This window comes from Botrytis porri (genome assembly GCF_014898465.1).
Source record: "Botrytis porri strain MUCL 3234 chromosome Unknown BPOR_011, whole genome shotgun sequence".
Lineage (NCBI taxonomy): Eukaryota > Fungi > Ascomycota > Leotiomycetes > Helotiales > Sclerotiniaceae > Botrytis > Botrytis porri.
Window position 1 is genome coordinate 939,880 of NW_024066085.1, and position 22,897 is coordinate 962,776.

General features: G+C 43.2%; 7 protein-coding genes across 7 annotated transcripts; all 7 read left to right on the forward strand.

Moving 5' to 3' along the window:
- Positions 1-127: 127 nt before the first annotated feature.
- On the forward strand, positions 128-1,296 carry EAF01_008316 (uncharacterized protein; the record flags this gene model as incomplete). The annotated part of the gene is made up of 3 exons (XM_038916572.1): positions 128-311; positions 416-1,121; positions 1,194-1,296. The coding sequence occupies 3 exons, from the start codon at positions 128-130 to the stop codon at positions 1,294-1,296; spliced, it is 993 nt and encodes a 330-aa protein (XP_038767934.1).
- A 2,885-nt stretch (positions 1,297-4,181) lies between these two features.
- Positions 4,182-4,550, forward strand: EAF01_008317 (uncharacterized protein; the record flags this gene model as incomplete). The annotated part of the gene is made up of 2 exons (XM_038916573.1): positions 4,182-4,437; positions 4,492-4,550. The coding sequence occupies 2 exons, from the start codon at positions 4,182-4,184 to the stop codon at positions 4,548-4,550; spliced, it is 315 nt and encodes a 104-aa protein (XP_038767935.1).
- A 39-nt stretch (positions 4,551-4,589) lies between these two features.
- EAF01_008318 (uncharacterized protein) lies at positions 4,590-7,519 on the forward strand (the record flags this gene model as incomplete). Its single annotated transcript, XM_038916574.1, has 8 exons — positions 4,590-4,725; positions 4,779-5,527; positions 5,574-5,735; positions 5,844-6,084; positions 6,140-6,209; positions 6,312-7,117; positions 7,193-7,436; positions 7,480-7,519. 8 exons carry the CDS (start codon positions 4,590-4,592, stop codon positions 7,517-7,519), a joined length of 2,448 nt encoding a protein of 815 aa, XP_038767936.1.
- A 3,444-nt stretch (positions 7,520-10,963) lies between these two features.
- On the forward strand, positions 10,964-13,105 carry EAF01_008319 (uncharacterized protein; the record flags this gene model as incomplete). Its single annotated transcript, XM_038916575.1, has 4 exons — positions 10,964-11,058; positions 11,108-11,295; positions 11,348-12,940; positions 13,032-13,105. 4 exons carry the CDS (start codon positions 10,964-10,966, stop codon positions 13,103-13,105), a joined length of 1,950 nt encoding a protein of 649 aa, XP_038767937.1.
- Positions 13,106-13,641: 536 nt separating this feature from the next.
- On the forward strand, positions 13,642-14,688 carry EAF01_008320 (uncharacterized protein; the record flags this gene model as incomplete). Its single annotated transcript, XM_038916576.1, has 1 exon — positions 13,642-14,688. The coding sequence occupies one exon, from the start codon at positions 13,642-13,644 to the stop codon at positions 14,686-14,688; it is 1,047 nt and encodes a 348-aa protein (XP_038767938.1).
- A 625-nt stretch (positions 14,689-15,313) lies between these two features.
- Positions 15,314-18,795, forward strand: EAF01_008321 (uncharacterized protein; the record flags this gene model as incomplete). The annotated part of the gene is made up of 2 exons (XM_038916577.1): positions 15,314-18,418; positions 18,475-18,795. The coding sequence occupies 2 exons, from the start codon at positions 15,314-15,316 to the stop codon at positions 18,793-18,795; spliced, it is 3,426 nt and encodes a 1,141-aa protein (XP_038767939.1).
- Positions 18,796-19,804: 1,009 nt separating this feature from the next.
- EAF01_008322 (uncharacterized protein) lies at positions 19,805-21,564 on the forward strand (the record flags this gene model as incomplete). Its single annotated transcript, XM_038916578.1, has 2 exons — positions 19,805-20,318; positions 20,390-21,564. The coding sequence occupies 2 exons, from the start codon at positions 19,805-19,807 to the stop codon at positions 21,562-21,564; spliced, it is 1,689 nt and encodes a 562-aa protein (XP_038767940.1).
- Positions 21,565-22,897: the final 1,333 nt, after the last annotated feature.

Sequence of the window (22,897 nt, forward strand, 5' to 3'; positions counted from 1 at the left end):
CTCTCAACGAGCTTTCCAAATCCGGAACCTTAGATTAGATGGACCCCTTACGTCATTTTCACATGATATGATCTCAATATGATTTCTGAACTTCGGGAATCAAAGCAAGTCAACATCGCATACAATCATGTCTTCTAAAGTCGACCCAGCCATCTTAAAAGCTCTCTCTCTTGATCCTTCTTCGGCAACGATATCCAAGCATGGCGGCGGTGGATTCGCCAAAACTTTCAAGATAAGTGGTACAGTTGACAGAACGCCAAAGTTATTTTTTGTGAAGACTGGGGGGAAGGATAGTAAAGAGATGTTTATGGGTATGTATGCAAAATTATTACCTTGTTTCTGGCCTATGGACCAGATTCCTACTTTTTTAATGATTCGATGTGCATCTTAATCACGTGCTCACAATTCATCCCAGGAGAACACGCCTCCCTCAACGCAATCCACTCCATTGTTCCCAGTCTCTGTCCACAATCCTATGCCCATGGGCCCTTAGAATCTGGAGAAGGATTTTTCCTCGCGACAGATTTCTTGAATTTGAACCCGCGAGATGCAAAATCTACACCTGGATCGGGTGAATCTCTAGCGAGAAAATTGGCAAAGTTACATAGCGTATCTGCACCGATTCCAGAAGGATATCAGGAACCGCAATTTGGATTCCCGGTTACGACGTGTTGTGGAGAGACGAAACAGGATAATAGTTTTAAGGAGAGTTGGGCGGAGTTTTATGGGGATAATAGGCTGAGGGGGATTATCAAGGAGGCGGAGAGAAATCATGGGAAAGATGGGGAGTTGAGGAACTTGGTGGAAGAGATTGTGGAAAGTGTTGTGCCGAGATTGTTAGGGAATGATCATTTGAGAGGGAGTGATGGACAGAAAATCAAACCGGTGGTAGTGCATGGAGATTTGTGGAGTGGGAATCATGGGACTGGACGCATTGGGGAGGGAGGAGTGGAAGAGGTGGTTTATGATTCGAGTGCGAGTTGGAGTCATGCAGAGTTTGAGGCGGGGATTATGAGGATGTTTGGGGGGTTTGGGAGCGCGTTTTGGAGGGAGTATCATGAGGTTAGGCCAAAGGATGAGCCGCAAGAGGAGTGGGAGGATAGGTGTGCGTTGTATGAATTGTGAGTATATTGATTTGTGGGCTGTGGACTGTGGGCTGTGGGTTGGAATCGGATAGCTGATTTGTGATCTAGGTATCATCATCTGAATCATTATGCGATGTTTGGGAGTGGATATAAGGGGGGTGCTATGAATATTATGAGGAGACTTTTGGAGAAGTATGAAGAGGAAAATTGATACGGGAATTGAGCACTTATAAAGTAGTAATCTTTTGTCTCAACGAAGTAACATTATTTCATTTACAATCTAGAGACTTTCGAAAAAGGATTTGACATCTTTTGAAGATTGATGTTCAACATTAGTATAGTGGATTGTTGAGCTATCGATATTGAAGGTCAGGTGATACTACATGGCCTAACTTAGTATAGTTTCTGCTTGGCACTTGGCATTCAATCAACCCCCGCGCAACTTAACAAGATCTTGTTCGCTTCTGCGATTGACGTTTTCGAACACAACCAGTGTTTCTTATTTCCAATACACCGTTGATGCCTGCATCCAATAAACTCTAGACATTGTTTACAAATAAAAACGCAAATCTACAAGTGGTAGCGGGGATTCAAGGAATTCACGTTTGTAGGATGTTCTGGTTGCAACAACTATTCCATCTTAAGTGTCGTTGAACAAGCCCACCTTGCACTCTGTTAAAGCAAATCTATCGAAGTGGTCTAAGCGGAACACAGTCGTAGAATAGTAGTAAATTATGTTTTTATATTGTTGGCTTCGTTGGTCCAAGGCATTCTTCTGTTCAATGTGCTTTGACAGATTCCGAATACTGTTCTTTGTGCTCAGTCTAACCACACTTTCTGTCAATTGCATTGATTTCATGCTCAAGTGCGTGTGTGATCTTTCGGGGACAATAAAGGCAGTGGAGACTATGAACATGAGAAGAATTGGTATATATTATTTGTATATAGGCTTGTAGCAGCCCGATTGAAGGGACGTACACGAAGGCTATTGCCACTATCAGAGGGCAGGAAAGATTACAATTGATACACGGAACACTTTTATAGTCACCGGCAGTCCTAGCTGACGAGTCTCAAGGTGATTCTTGACTTCTTCATCGATGATCGAGCATCTTGATTCGTGAGTTTGTCAGCCAGCTCTATGTAAGCTTTCTTAACACTGATTGTGCCAGACATCTTTTCTGCGCTCGTCCGTTTCAGATGCTTGATTGATTAAAATTGTGGCAGCCATCGGCAATTTGTCGGAAACTATTCAGTCAATTTTAGCCGTTGTTTCCGCAAACTCATCCGAAGATTGTCTAGAAATCCAGCTATTCCTAGCACAAACTCCAGAGGTTTGCTTCTTGTCTATCTTTGCTGCCTCCATCTTTCTAGTCAGCCCATATTCATGACAAGTAATGGCCCGTGCTTCTCAATCCACACACGGCAGAGCGTCCTCGTTGCACTTTCTGCGCCGTAAACAATACGCCCAACACCCGTTCCCGTCCGCTGTGATATGTTATGTGAAGTAAGTCCCAAAAGAAATCTTTTGTTATAGGGGAGTTTTGATAACAGCTCAGACGTAATATTACTGCCTTTTATACTTCTTACATATTTGTCGTATATTAGTAATTGACAAGAAAAGAAGCGACAAACACAAGCTAATACAACCCTCTTGAAGAGGCAGACAGTTTGGGATCTTCTATTGGACAGCGATAAGAACCAGACTGTCGGGTATTGAGTAATTTATTAGCTGCCAGGCACAAGCGAGATTTCTTTGCGTCTGTCAAGCTTCCTGATGCTGTAGCGAGCTTTATGTGCATGGATCGGATCCTCTTCCGGATAAGCTTCTGATAGCAACTAATTATAAGCAAGCCATCAGCTGAACACAGGAAGATATATATACTCTGTTAACTGCCAATTGTGTTAGTTTATTGTCAAATGTCGTGTTCATTTATAGAGGAGTTGGCATACGGACCCGCCGTTCTTCAGTGTCGCAGACCTTTTGACTTCACTCTACTTTTTGAGGAAATCTATCTCACATTACTCCCATCGTGTATCTTTGTGGTCCTTGCCGCTATAAGAGTGTTTACGATTCACAACAAGCCTCTCATAGTCCGACGGGGCACACTGTAATCCCCTTAAGCTTGTTAGTCAAAGCGCCTCTCTTTTCTTTTAGAAGATATCCATGTTATACTCCAACTCGAAGTAGCTAATATATGTAAAGATTACAGTGATGATCTTCGCGTTGATACAGATCATCACTCTAGTATTAATTTGTATTAATCATGCCAGAACTTTTCTTTTAGTACCTGCGACCACATTGTCATTGGTGGCCGCGATCGCCTTAGCGCTCTTGTCGCATTTGAGCATACGCATTCACTTTCTCCATCATTTACAATTGGCTCATACTTGTGCATCACTTTCCTGTTTAAAGCTGTAACTACGCGGACTTATTGGCTCCTTGCCAACACTGACACAAGCTACATACACGTTGCCGAGGCGAGTTCTGTTGCACTCCTCTTCCAAATTACCATCATCGTTCTTGAAAGCTGGAGTAAAGAGCAGTGGCTTTTTGACAACAAAATTGATGCGGCCGAGGAGTTGGCTAGCTTTGTGGATCGCTCTCTATTCGTTTGGCTTGACAAACTACTCCTTCACGGATACCGACAAAAGCTCACATCGCTTGATCTAAAACCGATTGATCGGGATCTAGGTACAACTAACCTAGCGAATGACTTTCATGACATCCAGAAGCATCCAAAGCGTGCGTATCCCTCATAAAGCATTACCTCTAATCACCGGCCCTGACCTTTCATACCCAGTTAGGCGTTCCGGTCTTCTAGGCATAACTTTACGATGCTCGGGTTCTTCCATGCTTTTTTCCTATGCTACCACGACTTTGTCTCACTGGCTTCAGCTTTGCACAACCATTTTTGGCTACATCGTTGATTGCATATTTTGAAAACCAAGGATCATTGACTTTGAATGCGGGGTACGGATTGATCGGAGCTTCCTTCCTTACCTATACTGGAATTGCGGTAGGCAGGCGTATACGCCTCTTCTGGTTGAAATGATGCTTATTTATCTGAATAGATATATACTGGATAGTATTGGCACATGTCGTATAAATATGCCACAAAACTTCGAGGTGGTTTAATTGCAAGAATCTCTGATAAGTTAATGAGGCTCAAGCAGGAAACCGGTCTTGAGTCAAAAGTTTTCACCCTCGTAATCGCAGATGTCCAAAAGATAATTAGTGCTTTCGCATATATACATGAAATATGGGCGGTGGTTCTAGAAACTGGTTTAGTAACATGGCTTCTCTGGAGACAGATTGGACCCTCGAGCGTGACTGTCCTGACAGTCGCGTTGAGTTAGTTTCCACCACCTAAAAATATATGTATCTTCTGACATTTTTATCTATTAGTATGTGCCATGGGATCAGCTTTTCTCGGAAAACACGTTGGCAAGGCACAGCAAACCTAGCTCGCAAGCACAGAGAAGAGAATTGCGGCAACGAAGAAAATGCTGTCTTCTCTAAAGGCAATTAAAATGATGGGTGCCAGCCAGCGTGTATGTATGGCCATTGAGAAATTTCGAGATCTCGAATTTGTGGCCTCCAAGTCCTTTCGTACACTTTTGATCGGAATTTTGATCTCATGTGAGTGTGAACAGACTCGGGCTCTGTGCGCGTTTACTAATATGTGTCAAAAGCGTACTCCACTCTCACATTGGCGCCCGTTGTTGCATTTGGGACATACACTGGCTCCACTAGGGCTACAAATGGAGACTTTAATGCCTCGAGATTATTCGTTTCACTTATTCTCATTAATCTGCTTGCATCACCACTCATACGTATTTTACAGATTCTCCCCCATTTTGGAGCCGCGCTTGGATGCTTCTCTCGTGTAGAAGACTTCTTTGAGAAGTCAGAAGTCATTGACTCCAGAGTGACTATTGTTGATGGAATCAAGCCCGGGAAGGGTGACCACAAGACCGAGTTTGCAGAAGGGAACGAAGTATTAAACCAGGAGAAACAGGAATATCAGTTCAAGTCGCGCCATCGTTCGATACTATCCATGCGACACGCAAGCTTTGGCTGGGGTACCGAAACAATTCTGCACGATATCAATTTGGAAATTCGCGCAGGTCAACACGTCGCCGTTATTGGTCCTGTCGGCTGCGGTAAGTCGCTCTTATTACAAGTAATACTTGGTGAAGTCGAAGTTGAGGCTGGAACTATACATGTTGGAGGCATAGGTATCGGGTACTGCAGCCAAAATCCATGGCTAGAAAATGTTTCCGCACCCGAAAACGCATTTCGAAGCGCACCCAATGACAAATCATGGGAGAACTTGGTTGCTGAGAGTTGTGAACTCGGCGGCTTATTGAGTATAGAAAATGCGCATCAGACTGTTGGAAGTGGTGGAGCTAAAATCAGTGGTGGCGAACGCCAGCGACTAGTAAGTCGCTCTATTACACATAAAAACAACGACTTACCGAATTCAGGCTTTAGCACGTGCGATTGCAACACGACCTGCAATTCTACTCCTGGATGATATTTTCAGTGCTATAGATAAAGCTACAGAAATTTCTGTGCAAGAAAAGTTGTTCGGACGGAAAGGAATTTTGCGCGAGCAAGGAACTACAGTATTCATGTCACTCAGGACCGTAAACAGGCCCGTGGACCAAAATTGTGTCATCTTTTAATCCTCTATAGAACAATTCATAGAAGCTGCCGATGTGGTTCTTCAAGTGAACAATGCGGGAAACCTCCAGCAATCGCAGCCTATGGCTTGCATAATTCAGGCCACACGGGCTGGCAGGATTGAAGGGAAACCAAGCAGTGCTACAGAGTCCGGCTCTGGCTCTAAATGTCAATCAAAGAAAGACCATGCCGACCCGACTAAGATCTCAGATAAGAGGATCTACCAAGCTTATTTCCTTTCTTTTGGACGTTCAAACCTGGTCATCTTCTTCATTGGTGCCATTATTTTTTCCTTCACTTTTAGGTTTCCAAGTATGTCTATTTCAAAGGGATCGTGTAATTATTTTAGCTACTGACATAATGGTAGGCATTTGGGCAGATGGTGGTCTGATGCAAGTACTGGTAGCTCGAAAAAGAGCGTTGGGTACTGGATGGGCGTATACGCATTCTTGAATTTGCTCCCACTAATCACCATAAGCCTTTGGGTCGCGTAAATCTACCACTGGCTTGGAAATATGCCTAAGCTAATTTTGTTTTAGTCATCTCATACTCATAATCATTCTAACTTCAGGTGTTGGGTTACATGGTAAACTCCTCCGATCTGTCCTCAATGCACCTTTCATCTTCATCGGCACTATCGATTCCGGGAGCCTCATAAATCGATTCAATCAGGACCTTATGCCTGTTGATACCCAGCTTCCATTTCAGCCTTTAAACACTGTTTCTGGACTATTCGCTGCCATTTTTCAGACAATCTTAATCACCGTCTCTACTGTTTATATCGTTGCTATTCTTCCTGTTTTGGAAGCCGCGCTTTTTTTAATACAGCACTTCTACTTACGAACATCCAAACAGCTACGGCAGCTTGATTTAGAATCCAAAGCTGGCCTACACACAATGATCGCAGAGGTATATGAAGGATTGGTGACAATTAGGGCCCACGGCTGGCAGAATATTATGCGAGGGGGGTTCTACGAGAAGCTGGACAGATCAAAGGAGCCACTGACGCAGAAAATTCAATCTTGGATTGCTTTAGAGACCTTTCTTGGAGCCATTGCTAGAATTGAAGCTTTTGAGCAAGAAACGCCTGTAGAGCCAGAAGTTACAGCTCCAATTGATGCACCTATTGCATGGCCAGCCTCAGGCCAGCTGAGTTTTGAAAACGTTTGGACAAGCTATGACCCCGATGTGGAAAAGCCTTCCTGGAGTTTACAAGCAATAACGTTCAAAATCAGAGCTGGTGAGAGAGTTGCGATTTGTGGTCGTAGCGGTTCTGGAAAGTCAACTCTGTTACTATCTCTCTTGGCGCTGATCGAGACAACGGAGGGTGCCATATACCTTGACGGTATCGATATTTCAAAAGTTCAACGATAAGTTTCACGATCCAAACTCCATGTTATCTCACAAGATGCGTTCACAGATGGAGAAATCGTTCGCGATGCACTAGATCCTGCTGGAAACCTGTCTGATGACACTATCAATAACGTCCTGTATGATTGTGCTTTACTGGACAAGATTAATGCATCGGGGTCTCTCTCTGCTAATTTGGGCGACGTCAATCTATCGGTTGGCGAAACCCAACTTTTTGTCTTGGCCCGAATTATTCTTGAAATCGAGGATTCAAACAGAGGCGGTGTCGTACTACTAGATGAAGCCACTCGCAGGTAAGAGAGAACCATTTTATTGAAAATTAATGGAAACTAACAGACTGACAATTATCGATGTCGCTACTGAGCGAAAACAATGAATGTTGTCGCCAAAAGATTGCAAGGAAAGACCGTGATATCAGTCTTACATCGTCTCGAGGCCGCGGTTGAATTTGATAAAATTTTGGTTTTGGAGAAGGGAAAGTGGCACATTTCGGACTCCCAGAAGAGGTTATTAGAGATTCTGATTTATTTTCGTCTTTCAGAAACTTAAAATGAGCTCGGAAGATATTGTATTAGCATACGGACAAAAGTCTATCTCTTTGACGTTTGTAGTAGTTATTGAGCAGGTTCAAAATTTACTCCTCGTCCCTCAACGTAGGTTGGATTCCTGCAGAGCCTTTCGTAATTGGTTTCGAGTTATTCGAGACGTTCAGGACCGCGAAGGGTTTGGGATATGAGGGTTATCAGATGGATTCGTTTGTATTTCTACAGCATAGGATGTTATCGGTAACCTTGCCAACCGGAATTTATCATGAACTGACGTATCACAATGAGCCACTGGGTGAAATAAAATGTCGCCACGGAACTCACTTGCAGAGAAACTCGCCGAATGAGGTGGGGTTTCCTCTCATATTACTGCAAACTACAGCGAGTCTCTATCAGATACGACTCAGGGCATCCATACTGCAGGAAGAGCTCATACACTATGTGCAAGTTGAAATGCAGTCCATGACTTTTTCGAATTCGTGCCTCATTTCCCATATGATAAGACGACGCAGAAGATTGACAGCATTCTGCAATGAACTCCATAAGTATCTGAATGGACCGGGTTCGCTACGAGGTGAGCCAGAAGCGTAGCGAGACTGGCTTTAGATGTACGCTTCTCTCCCTCTTTCACTCCACCTGCATTTTTACAGCGCGGACCGCGCTATAAGCGAGCTAACTACAGAAAAACTTGGTTATACCGGACTGAAATTTTTGATTAATGAAATCCAGTATAAAGAAGATTCCAGTATAAAAAATAATGGTCTAAACTTTCTAATCAAAATTTATATCCGATTTCAACTTTAAACCCTAATATTTTCTCGAAAATATTATATGATAATAGCCTTTCAAGCTTATTCATTCAAAATATAACTTATTTAGTCAAAATATAGCTTATTCAGTCAAATTGATTATCAGAATTTATACTTTATACCAGAATTTAGTTAATTTAGTCTAATATACTAGTTTTCATCAAAATTTTGGTATTCTTATATAAATTTAGAAAAAAAAGAAAAAAAAGTCTAATATATCCAAGTTTTTGGTATATCCCAGTCCGATATAATCAAGTTTCTTTATATAAATATAAAGGCTATAAGAGTAATTAATGTTACTACTTTAAATAAATTAATAGATATTGAACTATTCCCACTTCAAATTTCAATATTTGAAGCTGTTTTTACTTTTCATTAGTATTTAAAGCTTCTAATGAGTTCTAAATAGATTTAGAATAAAGATTCGAATTCAAAATCCAATCAAACTAATGATTTCAAATAAAATATAAATAAGTTTGTAGAATAAAATATAACTTTTACAATACTTCCACTATCTAGAGTTCATCATATAAATTTTCAACCAGCGATGTAATTTTGATTGATTCAAAGGCCTAAAGCGAGGATACATTTAGATATACTTTATATTACTTAGCCTTTCAACCTTCGTAAACCTAGATATAAGGGCTCAAAAATTTCAAGGTCTAAATACTTATATATAGGAGTTGTCTGTATATTCAAATTCAGCCTTGACATTTAACCTTGATTTTATATTTTTAACCTAATAATTAGTTATATGAATTTATATAATTATTATGTAATAAATTGAAAGCTTAGGTTAGTTATTACTATCGAATTTATAAAAGTATTAGGAAAATGAGAACTATATGCTTTTCTATAAGGATATGTCTGTTCAGATCAAATTTATTATATAAATATTGATTAATCTTGAAAAATATACTTGTATAAATGGGATACTCGTATGGCCCATGTCTATATAGTTAGATTTAATTGTAAGTTCTCGATAGTGTCGCTGTGGTCTCAAGATCTTCAGACGTCGATAAATCTCAGGCTTCAACGGTCATCTCATATTTCCAAGAACCAAGTTCTGAATAACAGTCTTGGGCAGCATTTCAAGTACACAGAATAAAAATAATTGCCTCGCCTGCTTCAACTCAAAGCTCGATTGAAAGAACACAGCCTCAACAATTGAAGGCAAAAGCTTCCGAGTCTGGATCGCTACTCACTTCGAAGTTTACATCTTCTGGTTCTTTTAACTCATTCCATTTCACCAGGTTGAAAACCCCAAGGAGCCACTAGGTCCAATGGAAATTAACATTAAAGTCAAAGCAGCCAGTGTCAACTTTCTTGATCTGCTCACGGCCCGAGGACGTACCGCCACCTACATGTGCAGGTGTGGTGACCCGAGCCGGCTAAGGTAGTACTCTCCATTGTTGGTGCCAACCGAGAATAACGATAATTCGATACCGTTCTACGAGTACGGTGTCAATTCTCTGCTTGCCATGGAGCTCTGAGATTGGTTTCGAGGGAGTGGACCGAGACAGATGGACAGAACCTTTCTGGAGCGGAATTCTTCATGGGGGAAATAAGAAGACAATAATGCATGTAAAGATATAGCCTCTCCGTAAAGCATGGTAGGAAGCTGACATGGTAGAGTTGAGGCTATATTGGCTACCTATGTAGTAATTACCAAGTATCTGACATTGTAGTCCTAAATTAGATTAAAGTGTACTGCACGTGCTATGCAGGAGCCACCTACTCTATGACTTTCACACATTCGACATCCAACATGGAAATCTTGCCGTTAGGCTGCTTATTAATTGCGACGATATACCATCAACTACGATTACCTAGGTACTGTTAACATCGACACGATCATACCCTGGTCACTCGATGATCGATAGAGTGATTCACTTTTTGGCAGTGAAAATGTGCTGATAGCATTAACGACCTCGGGACGAAGAAGCCTTGTTTTTTGGGTGGAAGTAGGTAGATATTTTGCTGTCTAATAACTCTAGGAACAAAATATAAGAACAGATTATTTATATTTATATTTATTATCAAACATCAAAGTTAGTAAAGCGTCACCATTTGGAATTTACCAATGGATAGGTAGTAATTATAATAAATTTATATACATGATAAATTTAACAGAATAATTTATAAGGTTACTTTATACATGCAGGTAGGTATTGGTGACTTTGAATTTCAGTGATTTACCCTTGGGCCCTGGGGTCACTTAACCGGGATTTATTTCTCGAGGACACTAAGGAATCTGGCATATCTTCAATCTACAACTCCCCTCATCAACAAAATATTTCACGCCACATATCCTTCAAAGGCGTGAAATTCTAAGAAATTCCTACAGAATCACTGTCGCATATGGCTCCATAGCAATTTGATACTATTCACCTTAACGATCACGACAGCTAAAAACGCGTTCTCCCTTTCGTCTGTTTACGCGTAGCATACAATTTTGATTTCGAGATGGCACCCGAACAGTCCGCATCACCACCAGGAAGGCGGAGAACAGGTGCAAATAGGGAGAATCAATACTTGTTTAACTTAGGAGTCAAGGGAAGGTTAGTGGTTAATTGCTCTTTTGTTTATACATTATTTAAACAGGACTAGGAAAACTGGTGTTGAGCTCCCAGATACTGGAATTCGCGACGCAAATGGCTTAGAACCAATGGACGATTTATTCTCCCCCGATAAACCTGAAAGTATTAAGACGAGTAGAAGCGCAAATGGACCACGGAGAAACGCGCTGGAGGACGCGACAATATCTAGTGAGGAGGATATGGATATGGACGGAGAAAGTATGTTTACATGACCACAAATGCACGATTGGCAATATTGATATTCTTTTAGATACAGCCCCGGAACCTACTGAAGTCTTGAACCAACGAAGACAAGATGCGCGATTGGCCTTGCCTATACCTAGATCGAGGTCGCCTTTAAAAACTCACCTACAGTCGCCAGCCCGCAGGCATCCATCATTCGGCATTTCTTCACCCGCCAAAGAAGCATCTAGCGAAGCCGATGATACGGGCCCTGTCCGACGAAAGTTGGATTTCTCAGCCGATGATATAGCAGTCGAAACGAAACAAGCAACGAGTGCTCCCAATGGACGAGGAAAACCAGGACGCCCAGCACTAGGTAATCTTACAAATGGGACTAGACTTTCACCCGGCAGACTTCCTCCCCAAACTTTAAACCAGAGTAGCGATGGCATGGAGAATCAAGACGAGAGTGCATTAGAGTTCGAAGATGATTCGAATCAATACAACGCTCCGGATGACGAGGATGACGATGCCGCTGTCGATGCGCTCGAGGGAAACTCAGACTTGGTAGAAGCGTATGGGGAACAAGAAGCGGAAGAAGAGATTGAACAAGTGGGTGAGCCAGAACCGGAACCTTCCCCGCCCAGAAAAGCAGCAAGTAAGAACAAAGGGAAAGGAAAAGGTAAAGTGATTGAGGAACCAGAGCCAGAGGAAGTACCGGAACTAGAGCAGCCCCCACCAAAACGCAGAGGCAGGAAACCGAAAAATTCGGCTCCTCAAATCGAACCTGTGGAGGAAGAAAGAAAGGAAATCAAAGAAAGACCTACAAAGAAAGCACGACGATCTGCAGAACCTGTCGAAGCACCCGAACCTACAAAGAGAAAACCTGGAAAACCTGGAAGACCGAGTAATGCCACGAAATCCACCTATGTACCCAAAGCAGCGGCGAAATCAAAAGGTCGATCACATATGGCCCCAATACCTGAGGTGGACTCACCTCTAGTTCACCGCGGTCCCCCTATTCCCAGGAAAAATGGCCTCTATATTCTTCGACGCGAGACGGCATTGGGTGGCACTGGAATGCTACGAACCAGATCTGGCCGTAACTCAATGAAGCCTCTCGCATTCTGGAAGGGTGAACACGTCGAATATGACGATGACGGAACGGTACCAGATGGAACCCACGGTGCAAAGATTCTGTTACCTAGCATTAAGGAGGTTGTTCGTGTAGATGAAGTAGAGCAAGAAAAGCGCTCGAGACCGAAATATCAAAAATCTAGCAAAAGCAAATCAAAGAAGAGGGTGCGAGAAGAAGTTGATGAAGATTCGGAAACAGAAGAATGGGAATCCCAAACTGGTCGCGTTGAAGGTTCAGTACGAATATGGGATCCGGAAGATCAAGTTGGAGAAAATGCTGCAGAGAAAGTGGAAGATGTTGCTTTTTCGTCAGCTGCAATCAAGACTCGCGATATTCCAAATGCTTCATTCAAATTTGCCAAAACCCTTACATTGCCCTTTTTCGGTTCAGGTATGGTCGACCTCGAACCTGGCGCTGTCAAGAAACCAAAGAATTCGAGGAAGATGCAGATGGTGTTTTTCGTGTTCTATGGCCGAGTTGAAGTTTCGGTCAACGAAACGACTTTCAGAATTGGCAAAGGTGGAATGTGGCAAGTCCCTCGAGGTAAGCATCAACTTCACCAAACACTCATTTACCCAAATACTAAGATAATGCAGGAAACTTTATAGCATCACTAATGATTACGACAAACCAGCGAGAATATTTTTCGCGCAAGGCTGTGAACTTGAAGATTCGGAAGGCGGTGCTGCTCCACCTGCAAGTCAATAATGTACAAATAATGTAATTGGTGTCTACTTGTTTCCCCTCTCATCGTTCTGCAACTTGTGCTTTCACGTTTGTGGTACGACAGGGTGGAGAAATGGGCTTATGTTCTCACGTCTGGCTGGGGAGTTAATTGTTGAAGGTTTTTTGATGATACCATGCTTCTTACTCATCGATAGCATTTTCATATGGACATCAAGTGCACGTTAATATGCCCATCTTTTGGGGTGTATATGTAGCAAATGAAGGGATTTTATCCAGCTCTAGAAACGTCTCGGGTCGTAACTGCCTCGTTTGTTTTTATTATGACATCATGTTAGGTTGAACGTGAGATTAATGGGTGTATTGGGTAATAGTAGGGTGTTCAATCAACATGAAACCACAAGGTGCGCACCGGGAGTTGTTCACTCGCCAACCCCTGTAGATTCATGAAGTAAAGTAATGTACGCGAAACTGTCGCGAAACGTGTCTTCCTCAGAATCCTAATCAAAAGAACGCCAAAATTCGACAAACTTTTGCAATTTATCAGAGACAATTCAAATATGGCGGACTCCAAGATGGATATAGATGTTGCTCTCGAAACTCCCGCATCTGGTGTATTCATAGCCCCCTCGATCAACCAATCTTTACTACTATCTGGTGCTTCATATCAACATTATTCAGATGTTCCTCCGTCACTTCTTCCTATACCCAATACCGATGCTTCGAAACCCGATGCGCCTCCAGCTCCTGGTCCACCATGTGCTTTAGGAATTGATGAAGCTGGGCGCGGTCCTGTTCTTGGGCCCATGGTATACGGACTATTCTATTTACCACTACCTCTCTCCGATTCTTTGCTACGAAATACACATCACTTCGATGACAGTAAAGTCCTTACACCGACTGTTCGATCCGAGCTTATGGAGAAACTCTGCACGCCAGGCTCAGATCTATATACACAATGTGGATGGGCGGTGGACGTTATGTCGGCGAGAGATATTGGTGCCAACATGATGAAACCGGCAACATACAATTTGAATGCCCAAGCTATGGATTCCACTATTGCACTGATTCAAGGAGTGATGGATAAAGGTGTCAATGTGAAGGAAATTTATATCGATGCGTTGGGAAATACAGTTACATATCAGAAGAAATTGGAACGGATCTTCCCTACAGCTCAAATCACAGTTGCGAAAAAGGCAGATAGTTTGTATCCATGTGTGAGTGCGGCAAGTGTATGTGCAAAGGTTACTAGAGATGCTGCTCTAGAGTCACTGTATGAAAGCTACGTGAGTAAAGACGGGGGTCAGAAGATGGGCGGAACGGAACAGGACAGTTGGGGCTCGGGATATCCATCTGATGCTAGAGCAACTGCATGGTTAAAACGCAACATAGATCCTATATTTGGATGGGGCAGTGAATGTCGTTTTAGTTGGGGGACGACAAAAGACATGTTAGATCTCAAAGGGATTGCAGCTAAAGTTGATTGGCCAATTGAGGAGGATGACGAGACGAGTAGGTTAACGGATTTCTTCAGTGCGGATAAGGATAAGGATACGGATGAGCTTGGGTCATGGTTTGGAAGCACAGTGGGAACGGAAATCTTTTAGGATAGGTCTTCGCGCGTTGAGACTTGCTCGGCGTTTTGGTGGGAGGCAAACGTGGAACGTTGCCATACCTTGGTGTAAATACATTGGATTGGTGTTTGGGTCGCTTTGTAAAGTCGAGATGGAATTGTCTTAAGTTGTTGTGTGCTGTCCCACGGGTACTGTATACTTTGCCACAGATGGCAAATCAAAAAAGATTCAAAAAACTTAGATGACATGAAATTTAACACCTTCTAATCTTTCGATTCAAAAGCAACATCTGAAAACATCATCAATTGATACAATTGGCATGTTTCAAAGTCTGCGAGCTGTGATTATTGATATTGATATTGATATTGATATTGATAGGTAGTTCTGTTTCCTTGGCGACAACCAATCAAAGATTTCAGGGTAAGTAAGAAGCTGGAGCCTGTAAACATTAGCGCAAAACTTCATTTCTATCAACAGCTTCAAAAAAAGTCGCGTCTCTATCGAAAAGTTATAAGCTTATTCTAAGCTTTAACTTTTTCCCTTTTCGAGAGCATTAAATTGCGCTCTTTCTTGATTTGTTATCACTCATCAAGAGTTATTTCTTTTTACTTTAATTTAATCCCAATTAGAACCTTGTAACGAATTGGACTTCGTCAATATGTCGCTCTTCGGAAATACGAATCAAAACAAGCCATCACTCTTTGGTGCACCGCAGACAACAGGAGCGGCTACAGGTGCGAGTACGGGAGGTCTTTTTGGTGGATTGGGAACGACTGTGACTAGTCAGGCGCCATCGTCGGGAGGAATGTTCGGTGGAATGGGAGCTACAAGTCAACCACAATCGTCTGGCGGTCTTTTTGGAGCAACTACAAGTCAAGCACAATCAACTGGCGGCCTTTTCGGAGCAGCTAAACCTCAACAACAATCAGGGACAGGATCCGGTGGTTTATTTGGGGGACTTGGAGCAACTCCAGCAGCAACACAACCACAACAAACGGGCGGTCTCTTTGGCACGACTACACAACCCCAAACTACGAGCAGCACAACCGGAGGTCTCTTTGGTAATTCTTTGGCACAACCTCAACAGCAGCCGCAGCAAAATGCTGGTGGGCTTTTCGGAAATACTACCACGCAACCCAACCCTTCAGGATCAATGTTCGGACCTACTCCACAAACTCAACCTCTCTCGCAATCTCGACAACAAAATGGAACAAGCGGTGCCTATTTTGATGCTATATTGGAGAAGAGTCGTAAGAGGGCGCACGATGAGGATTCTTTGGGCTTACAATTAGGTTTGGGAGATATTCGCCAGCGCATGAAGAGGCTGGCTCCTAGTACCCAAGATGGCTCTGTTGATGGAAGAGCTCATTATCTATTGGCAGCTTCTGGCGTGGATCCAGGCGCTGCGCTCAGGGATTTGAATTTATTCACCGCTGCCACGGGAAGACTCGATAGGACAGCGCCTGTAGAAGCACCCGTCGATGCAGATGTCGAAGCTTACCTTACACGCCTGGAAACGCAAACCACAATGAGCATGATATCTGAAGGGTTGGCAAGATCTGTTCGAGATTTCGATGATTTCCTGGAAGAGAATGTTGCCATGGAATGGAGTGCACAACGCAAAAGAATATACGAACATTTTGGAATTAAGCCGAGAAGAGAACAGACAACGGGCCCATCAGTGAGCTTTGCAGCTACGGCTACAGAATCTATGGGCGGTTTTGGTCGATCAAGACGCGGCAAAGGACTTGCTCCTGGAGCGTCCAAAGGACCTGGAATTCCGCGGGCTAGCGTTTTTGGAAAATCAAGCATGCAGAGATCTGTTATAGGAGCTATTACTCCAGGCGGAACCGCAAACCGCACACTATTTACCGATATAGAAAAAGCAGATACGAATGGGTCGGCACCAGTTCCAAGTGATCGATTCATTCGCGAGAAGCAGGCTCGATATATCGAGAAAGTCCAGAACCTCAATGGTGCTAGACTAAAGAACCTTCACTACCCAATTGCGAACGAATTCTCAACTGTTGTGGCCCAAGGTGGTGAACAGCATTCTGCAGATGTTTACAGGGCATACAGATGCTTGATGGAAATCGTTGGCGAAGATCCGGACCCGGACAGACTACAATTCCCTGGCGCGGTCAAACAGAGACAGTTTGCAGCTGCATACCTGGATGACAATACAAACTCAGCTCAAGCGGCCGATTTGAAAAAACGGATACTCAGTGGATCACTTCGATATCTTGAAAAGGAATTTTTTGAGAACGTAGAAACTATTGTTGCCAAAAACCCCAGGGAAGCACTTGTGGGTGGTAAGCCTAGTCCTCTCACAAAAATCCAGGGTTATGTTCGCCTGCGCTTAGCCCGTAAAGACCTTGCTACAGACATCTCCGCTCTACAAATTGTCAATGATGATTATGTCTGGGCAGTAGTCTTTTATCTTCTAAGATCTGGCCACGTTGAGGAAGCCAATGCTTATGTCCAGGGTAATCGGGAAGCATTCAGGGTAATTGACCGAAGCTTCATGTTTTATATCGCAGAATATGCCAACAGTCCAGACAGAAAATTGACTCATGAATTTCAAAGTCGTATTCAAAGCGAATACAGCCAGCGAAATCGAATCTCCCCTGAGGGTTCTATTGATCCTTTCAGAATGGCATGCTACAAGATAATTGGTCGCTGCGAACTTCACGTTCGCGCCCTGGATCAAAATATTGTCCAGAACCAGGATGACTTTGTCTGGATACAATTTGTCCTTGCGCGCGAAGCAAACCGAGTCGATGAAATTGCCAGCGATGCATATGGACTTGCCAATGTACAAAAGACATTCAAAGACATTGGTGCCCGCATGTTTTCGAAGGGAAATGAAAATAGTGGACCATTTAGTGTGTATTTTGTGCTGTTGGTACTTTCAGGCTTATTCGAAGATGCGATCGACCTTCTTTATCGCCACAGTATTTCCGATTGTGTTCATTTCGCTACGGCACTTGACTTTTACGGCCTGCTTCGAGTCTCAGATCCAGATGTTGCAGAGGGTGGATTCTTAAGCTACACAATAAGACAACAACCTCAGATAGCATATGGGTTAATGATGGGATTTTACACTGCAGAATTCAGAGCTGCCAATGTCAGTGCTGCCGTGGATTATCTCACCTTGATCTGTCTCAACAGTGACCTTAAAGGCGAAGCTGGTTCAAAACAAGTCGCATTATGCCACGAAGCTCTTCAAGAGCTGATTTTGGAAAGCAGAGAATTTGCTTTGTTGCTTGGAGATGTCAGACAAGATGGAAAGCGTCTAAAGGGGGTTATCGAAGAACGCCTGGAACTCATCAATCTCAGCAGCGCGGATGATTTCATGAGAACAGTCACGATACAAGCAGGAAGTGTCGCGGACGACAACGGGCGAACCACCGATGCAGTCCTGCTTTATCATTTAGCGGAAGAGTATGACAACGTCGTTAGTATCCTTAACAGAGCCCTTAGCGAAGCTATTGCCGTGCCTGTAGGCCATAGCCCGTTGCGATTACAACCGCTCAAGCCAAGACCTGGAGACAAATCCGGAAGAGAGGCCCATACCAGTCTCAGTCTTACGTCGATTGATGATCCTTTCGAATTGGCTACCATCATGACAAAGCTCTACTCGAATAATCGCATGTATCTCAACAAGATCAAGCAAGAGAACCGTGCAGCCTGCGAGGCTTTGTTGAATATCTGTCGTGCCAAGGAATTTGTTGAAAACAGACAATGGGCTGAAGCATTAGATGTAAGTTTTGACCTTTGATATTTTGTGGATTGTAAGCTAATTTTATGTTACTACAGGTCGTCCAGAACCTTGACATTCTTCCATTGAGCGCCGAGGGTAATCCAAGTGCAGTGCGAAGTTATGCCACCAAATTTTCATCGTTCTCTCAAGAGGTTGCAAATACTATCCCTAGTCTTTTGACATGGACAGTTTTGTGTTGCAACAACCAAAAGAATTCTCTCATGAATGCCCAATATGGAGGTAATGAGGGTACCAGACGTTTGATGATTAATCAATTGAGACAACAAAACATGGACTTGACGACTTATACCAGTCAATTGAGATATAGATTCCCTGCGTCTTTGCATGAAGCTCTTGCGAGGGCTCAATCGGAGTAAGGAAATGAACATACGACATGAGCTTATGAGCTTGAATGTATATTAGATTAGCACAGGGGAGAGAGATTAGAAGAGCATTTTGAGTTTTATTTGGATGGAACGAAATGGAAAGATTGGGGGTTTGTCTACTACTTTTGTAGTTGATTTTACAGTTTTTCATGAACAAATGCATAGATGAATTATGAGTGCTTATTGAATATGGAATATTGTGGTTTCGCTTCCAATTAAAAGACCAAAGTGATGTTTTGATTGGTACACCTATGCGGGAATGAATACTAATCGGGGCATCTTCCTTCACTAGAAATTGATCTGGGAATTGACCGTTCCCTGATTTTATGGTGACACCATGACTCTCGCAGGGGGTTATTACAGATTCAATGTGGTTTGTGAGCATTGATAGCGAGCCTGTGGCAGGCACAGCAGGTTAATATGACAGTTATATTAACAAACCCCTTACCCTTCCCTTATAGATACAAGCGAATATATATTTAATAGCAGATCGATCAATGCATACGGGTTCTAGAATGGCATAGTCCAACCATCTATTCTGTTACTACCCAAGAGACCATGACACGTAAAGATTTGTCAAATGGAGATAAAGGTTGGATTGCGGATCACTTCCGCAATGATTGGCATTCAATTAATATACCTGGTAAGCTCTTTCCAAGACGATCTTTTTGACATCAACAATCCCGGTATTTTCCCAGGTTTTCTCCATTGTTTTCCCCGAGCTTTCATATATTTATTTCTTCTCCTCAATTTACGGAGTACATGACTCGAGCGAACCCTGATATCCAAATGTACATGACGATATATATATAAATGAACCCCTCCATCCCTCGACCCCATTCACTTTACCAAACGCGAAATAAATACTTGATGTCTCTTATCTACTGGTAGCAAGACGAATTGTGCTGTGTCTGTTTTCGATAATTAGAGCATTGAGATTAGGAAGTCCCAACAGAAGGCTGCGTCGCATGCGAAAACCACGGGTTCTCGCAGATACAGTATGACACTTGATGCAAATGCAACTCAGCAGGGATCTACATCTCCATCGTCCGACCAGCGACATGTGAGCATCGCGCATTCTACACCGGGTGATCGGGATGAGAGCGAAAATGCAAACGCGACGGGTGACGGTGGGGAGGGAGGTACTCCGGTTGAGCAAGGAGAGGGGAGTGTAGGTGGAGGTGGAACTAGTGGAGGAGAATCGTCGAAGAAGAGGAAGATTCCTCCAACGGAAGAGAGGAGATCGAGTGCAAGAGGTGTTGCGAATTTAACGCCAGAGCAGTTGGCGAAGAAGAGAGCGAATGATAGAGAGGCGCAGAGAAGTATAAGGCAGAGGACGAAGAATCAGATGGAGGGGTATGAGAGGAGGATTAGAGAATTGACTAGTCAACAACCTTATCAGGAGTTACAGCAAGTCATACGGCAGAAGGAAATGGTAGAGCAAGAGAACTTAGATATCAAGAAGAGGCTATCGCAGGTTATTGCGCTTATCACACCAATACTTGGTGCTCATGGTCAGTAATTGGGTTTGTGGCTCAACAAATTTGCATGAGTAGCTAAATCGATAGCTAACTTTGCGACACAGGATTCGAGATCCCTCAATTACCACCACAGCCAAATTATCCTCCGCCCAACCGGCCAAATTCTGCAAGTCGCAATGCATCGACGCCCAACAGTATAGCCTCGCCCACCACCACCGTTGCAGGACCCTCATGGTCAGCTTCTTCTGCATCAATGCCAGGTGCCTCTAACCAGGATTCTAGACCCTTTATCCAATCTCAGCAAACCCAGCAATTAGCACAACAACGGCATGAAATGGCACATAATCTTGAATTGGGCCCGGAAAGACTTGGTCTAGATTTTCTTCTTGACGAAGGACAGCGCGGGAAGATACCAATTCCTCCTCCTGGTCCACTCGAAACTACTGGGTTTCAACAAATGCAAAGACCAGCTGAAAATATGAGTCCCATACACCAGCGCAACAACTCAACAGCTAGCAGTACAACGAATTACAATACTCCAAATCCTTCCTCGGTCTCTGGCTCAGAAGTAAATGGATTCACCGCTCCTATCCGAAACGGTCCTCCTACATGTCCTCTGGATAGTCTCCTTCTGGATTTCCTCCAAGAGCGTCAGGCCGCTGCCCTCGAAGGTCTACCCACCCCAAAACTCGTAGGACCAGCCTATCCATCCGTCTCTAGCCTCCTAAATCCTTCTCGTGGCATTACTTCCCACCCCGTCTCAAAAGTCTTGACCGATATCCTCGCCACATTCCCCGACCTTTCTACTCTTCCCGAAAGAGTAGCAGTGCTCTATATAATGTTTCTCTTGATGCGCTGGCAAATTCATCCCAGCCAAGCAAACTATGATCGTCTCCCTTCCTGGATAACTCCTCGTCCTTCTCAGCTCTTCACTCCTCATCCAGCATGGATCGATCATCTCCCTTGGCCTAAGATGCGGGATATTCTCGTGAGAGATTACAATCCGCGGGATTATCTATTTGATAACTTTTTTATTCCATTTACGGGTACATTGAGTGTCAATTGGCCGTATGAACCTACAGATGCGCTTCTAAATTCTGGGGGTGGGCATGGGGGATCTGGTCTGGGCTTTAGTGAGGAGGGAGAGCTGTTGATTAATCCAGTTTTTGAAAGACATCTGAGACGCTTGGAAAATTGGAGTTTGGGACCACAATTTGCCAGTGCGTTTCCGGGCTTGAGGGATACATATCGCGTTAAGATGGAGGGGGATAGAAGGTAATGGATAATGGAAAGGTTTTGGTGGAGAGAAGATTCTTGTATAAATATTTTGGGAGTTGGAGTCAGGGGTACATCAGATGAATGGGTATCAGATTGACCCATCGTATATCTTCAACTTGGGCAATTAGAAGGGGGAAAGGAAAGGGAGTGTCGGGATAGGGATCATGCGACCGCGCTAGCGTTGACGCTAGCGCCTTTCGGCACTACAGCAATACGTTTCGTAGCCCTAGCTTTTAGAACCTCGAGCAATATTACAACAGTGTGAACTATAGTACTATATTGACTTCACCACCCCCACGGTGATACCAACAGGGAGGCAGCGAATTCAACGGCGTACTAGATTTGTGCATATGTCTGTACGTTTTCAAGGATTTCTACGTGTTAGGGTTGGGTGGTTCGTTGGAAACGGGAATGGGAACGGGGTTTGGATTGGGGTTTGAACTCTGATTTGGATTCAAATATACATGTTTGGATATGTATACACGTATACGAATGCTTACGGGCGAATAAATGAGAAAATATTTGGATAGAGACACATTGATATGTATAATAGTGGATATTATTCCACCTTTTTTTTTGCTTTCTTTTTCTTTCTCTTTTCTGTTGGAAAGGGTTGAGATGAAAATATACATGCGGATACGGTGGGTACAGATACGGATGGCGAGGAGATAGACGCGGAGAAGAGAAATGGGTAAACGGGAGAAAAGAAAGAGAGGGAGGTGGTTTGAGTAGCTGGTTCTGGATTCTAGATGATGGTTAGGAGATGTTGGTATATATGAGTAGGAATTTGTCAGTAGATCTCTCAGTCAAGTAATCAAGTATTTGAAGAGGTTGAATGATGGATGGTTGAATGATGGAATTCTGCTTGTGTGCTTGTTTGCTTGCTTGTATATAAATTTTATGGGTTGGAGTACCTACCTACCTACCTACCCACCTATAGGCTATAGCTACACAGCGAAATCAGATTAGATTACATAATATCACATCACTCCAGATCCTAGGAATAAGGAATAAGGAATGAGGAACAAGCGAGTATATGAATATATGCAGATGCAGATACAAATGCCACGCACGCAATATACTGTGAAGAATGTGAGTATATAGAATGAGATGAGATGAGATGAGATGAGATGAGATGAGATGAGATGAGATGAGATGAGATGAGATGAGATGAGATGGGATAGGTAGATCTTTTGTAGATGGATTGGTGTTGATAGCTATCTACCTAGATATACTAGTGCGTTCAATATTTCCATATTTCAATATCGCGTAGAGGAAACAGATCAGATAATTATAGATTCTAAAGGGTGGAAGGGAGGGGAGTTCGTGTGTAT